A 13,405-nucleotide genomic window follows, 5' to 3' on the forward strand; every position below is an offset into this window, starting at 1 on the left:
CATTATTTACAAAAAATATGCTGGGAAAAAATAAATTAAACATTCTTTGAACAAATTCCATAGACGATTAAAATGACTTTCTATGGCCTCAAAATGACTTGTTAAATGCAATATATACTAACTGATTCATCCTGGGTTACTGTACCATCTGGGGAGACTGTCCGAAATGCAAAGTGTTGTACTCTAAAACTAATTTAAAACAAATTTAAGGGCATTGGCATTTGGAAGAGAGGAAATTTCACTGAAGACAGTCATAATTTTCCTGAAGGACTTTAGAGATGAATAGTAAATATTATGTTACCGCCTTCAAGCAAAGGCATTATTTTTTGTATATTGTCTTTGTTAGGGTAAAAGATCTTTAAATACAAGCTGCATTTAAAATGACTTTGCTCTGTAATTGCAATAATATTCAGTAACATCCAGTCATCCATATATATATATATATATATATATATATATATATATATATATATATATATATATATATATATATATATATATATATATACAGTATATGTGTGTGTGTGTCCTGCTTAAAACTTTAACACCAGGGAAGAATTTAGAAGTATTTGCATTTCATACTAGTGGATTGTAACCATTGTGAAAGTAGAGCTTCAACATGGAAAAAGAAGGAACAAGGCCGGAGTGGGCAAATAATGGAAAACTCCATTTATGCTCCACCAGGCTGTTCATCAGTTGATCAAATCTTTAGGACATGCCTTAAAAAGTCAAAATTTGAGTTGTACATGTCATTTTTAACTACTTTCTCTGTCTTAAAATGTGGCAGAATTATTGAGCTGCACAAGCAAGGAATCTCACAAAGGGCCATCGCTGCTTAAGCTGGATGTAGTAAGTTAATAACTTTTAAGGTTGCAGGACAAAAAACTAAACAGGTACATCCCCCCAAATAGTTTCACCCATGCTCAACTGGATGCTTGAGTGATGGCTGTGTCTGTAAAGACACAAGCTAGACCATTCACTAAACCTGGCTGCAGTCCAGTCACTGCTATAAGAGAACACCTTATAGAACAAATAAAAGCCTTCAAAGACCATTCTACAAACGTGCCTGTGGGAATTTTGAAAAAGGTTTCTGATGAAAAAAGAAAAATATTTGTACCCTCCTGATGGCTTCCAATGTTACTGACCTAAGATTGAGATCCTGCTGGAGTTGTTTCCTTCATAAGTGCAATTCACAATGGCCATCTAGGTTGGAAGTGGCTCTGTGGGACAAGCAGTCATCTTACAATTGGAAATTTGTGGGTTTGATTCCATTACACCCCCACCCTACTCTTCATATGCTGACTTCCCTTTGAGTAAGGCACTTTACCTCAAGTAGCTGTCAATCTGTGCTCAGTGAATGACTGTACTGAACATTCTTTATGCAGATGGGTGAAAACACCTCTAATGTAAAAGTGATTTGAATGGTCAGTATGACTAGAAAATTCATACCTAAGTTCCGTCCATTTACCACATGACAAAGGACATCAGCCCCCTTTGGTTCATCCTGCACATTCTCTTGATTGAAATCCCACAGAAATGTTTTGGGGATGGATGGCCAGGGAAGTTTATAAAACCAGACACCATTTCTCGCTAGCCTACAACACTTCCATTGAGAATGCTGACAGAAATCTTTGAGTGGGTAGCTCACTAAGTGTTTTGCATGTTCAAGCCAGTTTACAACCTGGTTAAAAACCAGTAGAACAAAATGCAAATAGTCTAATTTTGTCTGTCTTATGATCAGAAGTTTTTATAACAGATTATTTTGTCCTCTATTTTCAAGTCAAAGTTAGAGGTTTTTACAATGTATATGGTAGTTTTGACTATCAGTGGGTCAGTGTATAACTTTTTCTAGAAAGGTTAAAAATGCTTATGTTAAGTCACAGTTAACAGATCAAACAAAGGTTCCAGCAGAGATTTTGATAAATAGCTGTAAAATCCGTATTAGAAAGCTGAAATCACAGGAGAAAATCTATTTACAAAATTTAGTCATATAACATACAAGAGATACCAAAAGAATTATCAAACATTGTTAAGTTCTGTTAGCAAAAACTTTTTTTTTTTACATTTCTTGTACAAGAGTTGTACATCATCTTGTATTGAGAGAGGCAGTTTTCATATGGCAAAGGGAGACATAAGTACATATCATGCTGCACTAATATAGTGCAAAATTATGCCTGGAAATAAGAGAGGAGGGGCAGGCAGAAGTGATGGCAGCTCGAGGATCCTTTGTGCTCACTTTTCTTTTTTTGTGATATTTTTGCTTTACTATTGCTTCCATCCAATAACGTCAAATAGAAGACTGAAAGTTCTTTCAAGGTCCATGAGCAACAAGTGGAGCAAAGACCATGCAACTAAGCTGTAACAAAATTAACAACTGATGAATTAATATTTGTGCTTTTACAGCTAAATTTCTTATTTTTTCCCCCTCTCCACTGAATATGGTTTAAATGCAGTCGATGGTAGAAAGAAGCAAAGGCAGACTTCCAGAGGAAGACAGCGAGGTCATGAAGGCTCTTATAAAACAATGTACACATTTAAAACATAGAAATGGAAAACAGGAACATCAAGGCTGCTAATAAACATGGAGTTTAGGTGTCTTTAGTTCAGAGGTTTCTATTCCACGTCAGAAAGTTAGTCTGCGTATTTGCTGACTATTGCCCTGTAGTGACCCTGTTATATACGGGTATTAACAGTGACCCTGCCTCCCAAACAAGGACAGAATTTTGTACAGTACGTCTGTGAAGAGGAAGACTTCTACATGTCGGCATCTCCATCATAGGCCAGAGTCAGAGGCTTCAGTCTGTTGTTCATCTGCCGTCGCTGTGGCTTCTTTGGCTTTTTGCTGCAAAATGGACACATGACGACAAGCATTAATTAGACTCTTTAATTGGAATGCAGCAACATTATGGTTGCTTTATCCCTCACTATAAGAATTAGTTCAATAACGGTCCAAGATTTATTTATTTGTTTTTACTATGCTTATTGATGTCTATTGCCTGATGTTTAGTTGAGGCCACATATTTACATATTCTGTACATCCGTGTACAAAAAGAAACAAAGCCATTGTTATTTATCCCTCTCAGATTTGACAGATTTTTCTGTTTTACGTCAATTAGGATTAGAATAAATATATATATTTTGTATATATGCCAAAATAATGGCAGACATGTTTTTTAGAAATAAAAAAAAAGTTTACATAGGCTAAGCTCATTATGCCTTTAAACTATTCTATAAAATCGAAAGAAATCTGACAGAATATTGGAAGGAGTACTGTAGACCTCCAAAAGTCTGATTCATCTTAGCGGACATCTTCCAGGTTCCAGGTCTTGGGAAGTTTAGTCATTATACTGTTCAGGGAGGAGACGGGTTCTGTAGCGCAGAGAAGAGGTTTTGGTGGGAAAGTGTGTGGGTCAAAACTTCAGCACACTATTCTAAGAAGTTTGTTAAAGGAAGTGCAAACCGTTTGATCCCAAACCAAACGGTTTATATAATTCAACTTAATACTGTTGAAAGGTATGTAAACCTCTGAATATAAAGAAAGTAAAAAGAAATTTAAAAAGAAAACCTCTCAGGATTTGGACATCAAACAATTTCACTAATCCTAAATTATGTAGATTTTGTCAGATTTAATGTCAGACAGTGAGAAAAATATTGGTTTGCCCTTCTTATGAGGTGTGTGTAAACATAGTTTTTTTCCCATGTTCCTATTTTGCTGTGTGACCAATAGATTAAAGCTTGGAAAGCTTTAATGCAGTCTTCTAAAATAAGATGAACAACAGAATATATAATTCCAAGAACTGTACTTGCTCTCTTACTTTTGAGGTAGCAATGTCATGCTTAATGGTAGGATGGGGTGAAAATGAAGTGGGAGGTGTTGGAAAGGTATAAACTTTGAATGTGATACCAAATCCCCCCAATCCCCTGGAAATTCAATATGACTGACACAAGGACATAGCTGTGTATCAACAGTAAGTGTGATTGGATGACCACTAGATGGGGCTACAGTACTACTAACTACAATCTGAGCGTTGGAAAGCTTTAATGTGAAGTACTTACTACTCTCAGTTGCTGTTTTAGATACTTTAATTATAAGTCTCCGTGTTTTTACTACACAATACAGTGGGAACAACACATATTTTATTAATGTTCTGAGTTCACACGCTGCTGCATCAACTGTGGCGGCTACACTAGTAAGACCCTGGGGTCAGTTGCTGTGTGTGACCAGTGCTGTTCAGCTCACCTCACTACAAGATGTGATCCACTGGGAGACAAGAGGTGCTCTGTGTTAAGGCACATACTGTTTGCTTGTGCAGTGAACAGTGAACACGGAACAGGGTGTGGGCAAGGCCCTGACTAAGTGATAAGTGTTTCAGAGTGAGGTGGTGGCAGGGACTGTTCCAGCTGTAAATGGTGCTGTGAAGATGGAGGCTGCTGGACACACTGATGCTGTGGCTCATGTTGAAGCTGGCTCTCCCGATTAAACTCATCTTGCTCTAGTTTCTGGCAGGCGGGACAGGTGTAAGGCACTGTATGGGTGCTCGGTTCCATCCAGTAAGCCCCATCTGAGGTGGATTCAGACCTCAACTTGCGGCAAAGGCAACGACCACAATAACTGAACACAGTGTGAGAGTGGAGGCACAGAACAAAATAAAGAAACAGAAAGGGACAAATGATGAGAAAATTTAAGAAAAAAAGGATGAATAAATAAAAGCGAGCAGTGATCTGATGGGGGTTTTGATTCCCTCTATTGTCTTTCAATAAGGCACCAGAAGCCCATTTAGTTTGTCAAAGGAATGGTTTAATGGGGTTCCACACATGTTTTCAATTCCAGTATTTCATATATTAACTTTTCAGTCAATTTATGTGTATTTTTAAAAGTTAAATTTAAGCATTTATTGTGGTCTTTACTCCATATCATCACAAATATAAGGAAAAGCCCCTGCTGACAAATTGCAGATGGAAAGCAGGAAACAACAAATATGAAAACTGAAAAAGCAGCCAGATTTTCTTCTGATTAATCTAAGTGCTCTTAATAAATATTTCACCCAGCCGTCTGAAGTTCTTTTGGTGTTGGATGCTATTCTGTTCAGTTTAGACTCCTGACTATTTTCAGTGGAAAATGTTTTCTGTGTTAAGCCACTCATGTTACATACAAGGGCCGAATGATTATTGAGCACTTTTTCATAATGGACTCCTACCTCTTGTTTTTTTACTGAATCTATCAAAAACAGCTACTGTAATAGTTAGTCACACAGAGAGCACCAGTAAGATGAAAAGTGTGGCCTGCAGCAGGTACTTAATAGAAGAATTTCACATCGTTCTAATGCCATTTCCTGTTGATTTCCGTAGATAGTTTTTTTTATGCCTGACACTTGATTTGTACTCGGTTTGCCAATGGTGTAATTGAAAAAGATCAACTGAAACATTGAAATATGGTCTAAAGTATTAAAAGGAATGTGAAGATGTCCAGTGTTCTCCATTGTTAACTTTTGGAGAATACTGTGGTTGGCATTAGAAGTACCTTAGGATTGACTATCTTGTCTAAAAAGATTTCAACATATGAAGGTACTGTGGAGCTGTGTGATGGCCTGAAGCAAAAGATCTCATTTCTCACATTTAGCCTCTGTGAGTAACACAAAAACTGAGATAATGATGGTAAAAACATTAAACTTAAGGATTCATGTGGCAGAAACTGTAGGAGTTAATTTTTTTGGCAACTTATTTTTTTTGTCCTTTAGCATAGGGAAAAGTTTTTCCTCGTTGAGGTTCTCAATGCTTAGACGTGTAAATTATTAAAATTAAATGTCATTTTTCTATTATTGTCAAACCTGCACTGGAGCCCTGGTTAAAATTATTATTATTATTTGCATTGCTGTGAATTGGCTCTATATAGATAAACAAATAAATAAATAAATAGATAAACTAAATTGGAATCATGTTGATACCACATTTCGTTGCTTTGTACTTGTGACAGTACAATGACAATAAAATTGAATTCTATTCTATTCTATTCTAAAACCAAACACAACTGCCTTTGAGGTTTGTTTGTGTTACTTTAACTGGCTTATTAGCAATGTTGTCAGGGAGGTTTAAGGAGCACTAATATTGGAAAATAGAAATGTCTCAATAAATTTTCAACAAAAAAAGAGAAAGTTAAGAGAGAATTTAGACTGCGGTTGTGGGGGACCAGTTATGATAGACTTTGGGACATGCACCCCCCCCCCCCCCCCCAATTTGTTGACAAACATTGTTTTTTTATGGGAACCTCCATCACATCACTCAATGTTGATAAATGGCAAAACAGGACATGAAAAAACGTTGATGGCGGAATGATAATTGTTAAGAATTTGGTACATTACCAGGCTAAATATGTCATTGATATGATAAAGATGAGTAAAACAAACACTCCTGCAGCAACTCCATACACCCAGGTCTTCAGTGTCCCATCTGCAAAGACAAACCCACACTCACATTATGTTGATTCATTTACAAGACTGCATTATGCGCGACATTTTTCCTGCTGTCAGTATGATAAACATGTCAAATGAAGCAAAACAGTTGTTTTTAACCTGTGCCGAAACATTAACATTTAAAAAAAGACAAAAGCTGCATTCCATATTTAAGTCTAAAAACATTAGAGCTTTTATGCAAAATATCAAGAAAGTGACACGCAAATGTATTAAACAAGTTGATACCCCTGATTTAAATGTACTTCATGCTATTGCAGTTCATTGTCTGGGCTGGATGAGGCAGTAGAGCTCTAACTCTGTTAGTAAGAGGTATACTACAGGTACTAGTGATCATAGACATCATATACGTAGACGCGCCTGGGTTCGCTCGTCAACGTTACCGGCATATTGTATGTGTCAGAAAAAGGTTAAGTTCTGTTGTAGTGAATGTGGATCAGGGAAGATGCCTCATTCTTGTGCTGCATGGAAATGTATTCGGGCTGATTTCACAACTTGTATCTGCCTTCTATAAACTAAGGCTACACCATGTTGCAAAACTGGACACACTAAAGCTGCAGCATGGCAACACAGGCTATATATATATATATATATATATATATATATATATATATATATATATATATATATATATATATATTATATGTGTGTGTGTGTGTGTGTGTATATTTCTGTGTGTGTATATGTGTATGTGATGTAAGAATCAATTTCTTAAATCTAAACATTGTGGTTTTCATTATTTCATAAAACCGTGTCACATGTCAAACTTTAGGAACAGACTTTTTGGGCGAGTATTAAAGAGGTAAAATTACTAATATGAGAAAAAAGACCTAGGACAATAAAGTAAAAAAACAAAAAACAAAACAAAACAAAACACAAAAGTGGTAATGTTATGAGAAAAACGTCATATTATGAGAATTAAAAGGGAAAATTACCAGAATAGTCACAGTTTGCAGAATTATTTCACTCCTGGAGTAATAGCGCAAGGTTAGATTATTTTAATTATTTTTATTCTTTACGAGAATAAATTCAGGAGAATGAAGCTAAAGGGATACGAAAATAAACTTGTAATATTAAAAAAATAAAAATATTACGAATACAGAGTATATTCTGAGATTAGAGTCCCTCTGATACTGTTAAAGTGACTGAGTAACTGCAGATTTGCCACATTTAACATGGCGGACGCTCTGACATATTGCAGCATAGGCAGAACCCGCCCAACAACGCGTCTACATGTATGATGTCTATGCTAGTGATGGGGGTTGATCAAAAATGTGTCATACAAAAGTGCTCTAAGGGTCACTTCCCCAGATTGTTCTTCCCAGCTGCTATTAGACTTCATAATCTCTGCTGCTCAAAACAGTCTCAATAAGTGTTTACAACATGCAAATGGTTCTGATCTGATCATGAATTGTTTACATTGTCTTTTAGATGCTATGGTACACCTGCCATACTATCAATAATTATGGCATACTTACTCTGGTATTTATTTTAGCCTTTCTAATAAGCAAATTCTCTGTTGCTTTAGATAGATTAGATTAGCTTGTTTTTCATTAATAAAAAATATGTGTAACCCTTGTGGGTCAATAAAGGAATTCCTTATCTTATCTTCTTATCTAATATAACATTATAGTTATAATGGCCTTTAGAAAAAAAAAATTGGGGTGTGGGGTGGTGCACTATAGGTGTTGTGGTGCCAGCAGTCTAAGCTTTGGTCTTTAACTGCATTTTTTTCTTAAATTACTTTATTTTCATACTTTTTATACTTTTACTTGAGTAAACGCTTGAGTTAATTCTTCAAGTTCTACAAAAGTATTTTAAAACCCAAGTATTTATTACTAGGGTTTAAATGACTACGGACCTATTGCTCTGACGTCTGTGGTCATACAGGGAAAACAAGTTGGCAGAGGATGCTGTCAACCTTGGTCTACACGTCATCCTGCACCACCTAAACCACCCAGGGACATAGGCCAGGCTCCTGGCTGTAGAATTCAGCTCAGCCTTCAACACAATCAACATTGATATCCTCCACCAGAAGATCACTCAGCTCACAGTGCCGACAGCACATCTTCGGACCCGTCTGCAAAACACCTGAAGTTCGCAGATGACACCCACTGGTGTGCTGGTGTTAGCCTAGAGCCCCAATCGCCCCCCATGACTGGATGAGACACTTTTGTGGAAATTCAGATCAAAAAGCATCTTGTAATTCCAGTGTTATTGTTAATGTTAATGTCTTAATGTTGCTTTCAAAATATACAGGTAAGTATTTGCCAGGTATCCTTTTCCAAAGGAGACCTGGAGGTTTTTAATCTCCATGGGATTTAGTCTGGTTAAAGAAAACCCAAATAAAATAAATAAAAACAGGGGTTCATGGACAGTCCCATCTATACAAGAGATGATGTTTATTGTATCTTTTTAACTTTAGTTAGAAAGTACCTTTATAGAGTGGGGATATAAAAACCACCTACACTGACAATCAAACAACAGCATCCAGCTCAGATTGAAGCTATCAGCTTTGTGATCATAAAAGTCTGCACTCATTAGTTTAACACATTCGGATCTGGATAAAAATACATTTCTCGTTTCTTATCCATTTATGGCCATGAAGCCCTTGTTTGCAATCCTCTGCTCGTAACAATTAACATCATGTCTGTATGTTGCAGTCATGTTGCCCATCATCACCTGGTGATCTCACAATGCAGTCAAGTTCCTTCACTTCAAACCATGGAACAGAAATATGATTTGATATTTGCTTTGAAATGGATCTGAGGCTATCTCAAATCTGCTTCGTAGCTGTACAGAAGCAACCCCAAAGAGTTTGTTACCTGGACCAAAGGGTTGCAAGAACCAGGTTCTTCCTGCTCTGCCTGGTGTGCTAGCTGCAGGCTGGAGGGGGTTGAATGCTCGGATTGTCTTGACGTCAGCTTTGTTGTCACTTGCAGTTGGGATCTCCAGCACTGGGATAACAGTGCACTGATCCAACGCACCATCCGATGTCATTACTTCAGTGTAGCCCTCTTCACAGCCACACACGCCTGCCTAAAGCAGGTAGAAGCAAAGGTTTTACAAAATACACTACTTCATCTAGCATTTGCAGTCATGACACTGCTGTCCTAAACAGCTTTTAAAAAAATCAGTTGAACAAATAATCGTCAAAACATATGAAAATCAGCTAATGAACAGTTTAATAAAGGTTTGCAAAAAAGTCGATGTGGATTATATGCTATTGGGGACAGTGCAATGTTTTTCTTTGTATTAATGACCTTTTTATTGATGCAATTTTGAATTAAGTCTAAAAGGGTTAACAGTGAATGGACTGATTTTATATATTGGTTTTATAATCAAACCAATCACTCAAAGTGCTTTACGCAAGAGCCACATTCACCCAATCATACTTAGCAACGAGACACCGATACACAGGTCGGTAGCCAAGACACTAAACCCCAAGTTAAGTGCCTTGACTAGGAGCTAGGGTTGTCAAAAGTATCGATACTCAAAAAAGTATAGATACTAAAATGTTGTATCCGGATACAATACTCATTTTCCAAAGTATAGATGCCGCGGGGTGGGGTGTTTTTTCCAAGTCCCCCAGAAGCTGGGGACTTGGCAAAAATTTTTTACAAACAGCAAAGCAAATTCAGGCCAATGCTACCACCAGTGCCACCTAAACAGTCATTCATCTAGAGTGCAGAAAAGAGAAAAATGCACTTTCTGAACACTGTGATTGAATAATTCTGTGCACTTTTCAGTTTCAGACTTTTTTTTTTGTAACAGGTGCAGCTGCTGAGAATACAGCATTTATTTTTGTTTGTTAACTGGTTTGGCTAGTGTCAATGTGTTGTAAAGCATAGCCAAGGAAGGAACACTTCTTTTTAATCAGGCCTGCTTAATATTGTGCACAGCATACAACCTCAAAATATTGTTATTATTGTTTACTGTATTTATTTATTTATTAGTATTTTATTTATTAATAAACATATTTCTGTGAAATTTTGGGGTCTTTGTTTTTATCCTTGTGGTATCGAAAATGGTATCGAGTATCGAATATTTTCCTGAGTATCGGTATCGAGTTGAAAATTTTAGTATCGTGACAACCCTACTAGGAGCACTTCGACATGTAACAGGATGAAGCTGGAATGGGAACTGCCAACCTCCCGATTGCAAGAAAACTACTCTCCCACTGAGTCACAGTTGGCCCGGCCAAGGTATTTCTATACTGCCGTCACCATAGTAAATGATGAAGTCTAAAACTTTGCACAATTAACAAATGTTTGGTTTATAAGTTTTGCTCCTTAAAATATGGCTCTACAATTGTTTAACATTTCAATCATCCCCTTTTTGGCACATAGTATCCTAGTATGCAGGACAGAATGACAATAACTTTGCAACCAACAGTTATACCAAACTGACATTCAGAAAATGAAAAGATCTGAAAGTTAGAAAATCAGTGTAACACTGTGCAGTTTCTATGAGGCTCCTTAAAGGTTTAGGAAACAAACAGCTAGTGTACACAACTTTCTGGACACATGGCATACAATATAATATTTGTTTGAAGGCTGAGAGTACAGTTGGAAGCTGATGTGCTTGTACTTAGAAATGTCAAAATGCACATGGGTGTCAAAGTCTGTGACTGACAAGATGTTCTTTAGTTTTGTTAAACTAAGGTTATGTTATGATCTCTTACTTAATTTAAGCTGACTTGGTTTTGCTGAGATTCATATTTAATTTATTATGTACAGCTGCTAAACAATTTTTAAAGCATTTACCGGAAGTTTGTGTCTGATGGGAAATTAAAAAAGCATCACAAAGCAAAAGAAAATGATAAAACTGTTAAAAGATATGTATGCCCTTCATAATTAATAACGAAAAAATCTTTCTAGCCATTTAAAGCAATGAAAATCTTCTTACAAGTGTTGAGCAGATTTTTGCATGTTTCCACTGGTATTTTATCAATTTATCTTTAGTGATGAGGTCCAAATCTTTAAGCTTGGAAGGGATTCTAGCCACCATCCTAATCTTCAGACACCTGACTTGTTAGAGAATCTGGGGGAGGGAACTGCTGTGGCAAGTCTGAAATATTATTTCATCTATTCCGAGATAACATGTATGTAAAATCAAAAGAATACGTAAAAAACAAATCTGCCGGGGCTATGGATAAATGCAGGCTGAGGTGTAACTGCTGTTACCAAAACAAGCCGATAACAATGTAATTTTCAGCCTTTTAAACATTGTTGTACAGGACTATATGTTATGTGATATATATTCCTAAAGATTTCACTGACTTTTTATGAATCCAGACCTTGTTGTATTGTGACGTCACAGGATGAGAGTCAGCTCCTGTAAGTCTGAGGCTATGGTCCTCAACCGAAAAAAAGGTGGATCGCCCACTCTCTGTTGCTAACAGCATTATAATGTTATGAGTTACTTACTTCTTCACTTGAAATGTTCCTCCGAAAGGTGATGCTGTTTTGCTGTGTTTTTATCTTTTACAAATATGTGCATAGAAGGCGACGCGTGAGAAGGGAAAGGAGGAGCTTGGTGGCAGTCAGAGTGGAGCTAAAGAAAGGTGAGGCTTGTCACACATCTTGTTTTGGTCCACAAACAGTGCTCAAGCACCACCTAGTAGTGAAATTTCGCTTATTGCTCCTTTAAGATTAAATGTTTTGATATTCAGACCAAAGTAATTAACAGTGCCACTCAGAATAAACAGTACTTCAAATAAAGCTTAAGGTTTTATTCAGTAAAGAAATTGTCATAATACAGAATAGATTCCCTACATTTACACCCTCAGAGAATAAGCAAACAGTAGCTATGTTTTTTTCTTCAGTATAAACTTATTGAATTTCCTAAGAAATTTACAGGACTGCTCTAGGAACCAAGCACATGTGAATTAACTTTATTTATATTAGCTTTATCCTCCAAGACACATTTATATATAAATGCAGATAGCCTTTTGTTACTGAACGTGAAACAGCTGTGAGGGAGCTTAAATGGAAAAACTTAAATCCTAAACACAAGAAATCTATAACTCCAAAACATAAAATTTAGACAAAGTTCAACCTATTGTGAGCTGAATTAAATCCTCAAGTTTTTGGGAGTTATAAAAACCTTAGAATGTGATGCCAGAAGGCTAAAAAAAACCCAGCTGTAATTAGTTTAGCTTTTTAAGAGACTTGCAAACGATGTTAAATGTTGAATTTCTTTTTTTAACCAAAATATTTTAAACAAATTTTGCTCATGGAATTTTCAACACTATGTAGTACAGATCTTTGTGTGCAAAACAAAAAACTATTAATTTACAAAATCTTTGGTTAACTTCTTAAATTTAATCTTAGGTTTTTCTTTAGAGTGAGAGGTAAACCTGCTGTCTGTGGATCAGAAAGGCATGGATATGAAGGCGCTAAGTCTAAATCTGCCCTCCACTCTTCCCTGACTCTGCTCACTGCCCTGCTTCCAAGCTCCCCAATAATCTCAAAGGAAATTCCTTCCTCAGAAATCCTTGTTATGCAAACATAAGCTTTTTACACTAAAGAGTTGACAGAGTAGAAATAGTGACCATTTAAATGCTTGTTTGTAATTTAATTTAAGCAACCCAAATCTGAGGAATATGTAAGTATCTTCTAAATGCACAGCATTAAATCAGTTTCTGCTGTGATGCAAAATATTTTTAGATTTTAACCAACCTGTTAAACTCTCATTCCTCAACCAAAGCTGAGTGGCAGTATAACAGCAGGAACGGGCCAAGACCTGTGGTGATCCACACCTGCTGGCTTAAGAAGCACACAGTGCTCTGTGATCATGTCAGCTCATTTAAGTATAATGTGCTCTGTGTTGGGAACCCTGGGAAATCTCATAAGATTGGCTGAGGAACCAGGAAGTAAACACGGGCTACACTTTGAACCAAAGTAGTTCCGGACCGCACCTCTAGGTTTGAAAGG

General features: G+C 36.6%; 1 protein-coding gene across 3 annotated transcripts in view; it reads right to left on the bottom strand.

Annotated features, from left to right (window-relative positions):
• Window positions 1-1,777: 1,777 nt before the first annotated feature.
• Window positions 1,778-13,405, bottom strand: part of LOC105917537 (thrombospondin type-1 domain-containing protein 7A) — a 224,076-nt gene continuing 212,448 nt past the window's right edge. For 2 of the 3 annotated variants that reach the window (XR_004932392.1, XR_002427058.2), the window contains 4 exons: window positions 9,293-9,506; window positions 6,360-6,447; window positions 4,241-4,612; window positions 1,778-2,842 (listed from right to left, as the gene is read on the bottom strand). Coding sequence is in view for 1 of the 3 variants with exons in the window: in XM_012852377.3 (XP_012707831.2) it covers window positions 2,755-2,842; window positions 6,360-6,447; window positions 9,293-9,506 (390 nt within the window). In the remaining 2 variants the exon portion in view is untranslated. The remainder of the gene's footprint in view (window positions 2,843-4,240; window positions 4,613-6,359; window positions 6,448-9,292; window positions 9,507-13,405) is intronic. The other variant, XM_012852377.3, reaches the window with a different exon arrangement.

This window comes from Fundulus heteroclitus, chromosome 13 (genome assembly GCF_011125445.2).
Source record: "Fundulus heteroclitus isolate FHET01 chromosome 13, MU-UCD_Fhet_4.1, whole genome shotgun sequence".
NCBI lineage: Eukaryota > Metazoa > Chordata > Actinopteri > Cyprinodontiformes > Fundulidae > Fundulus > Fundulus heteroclitus.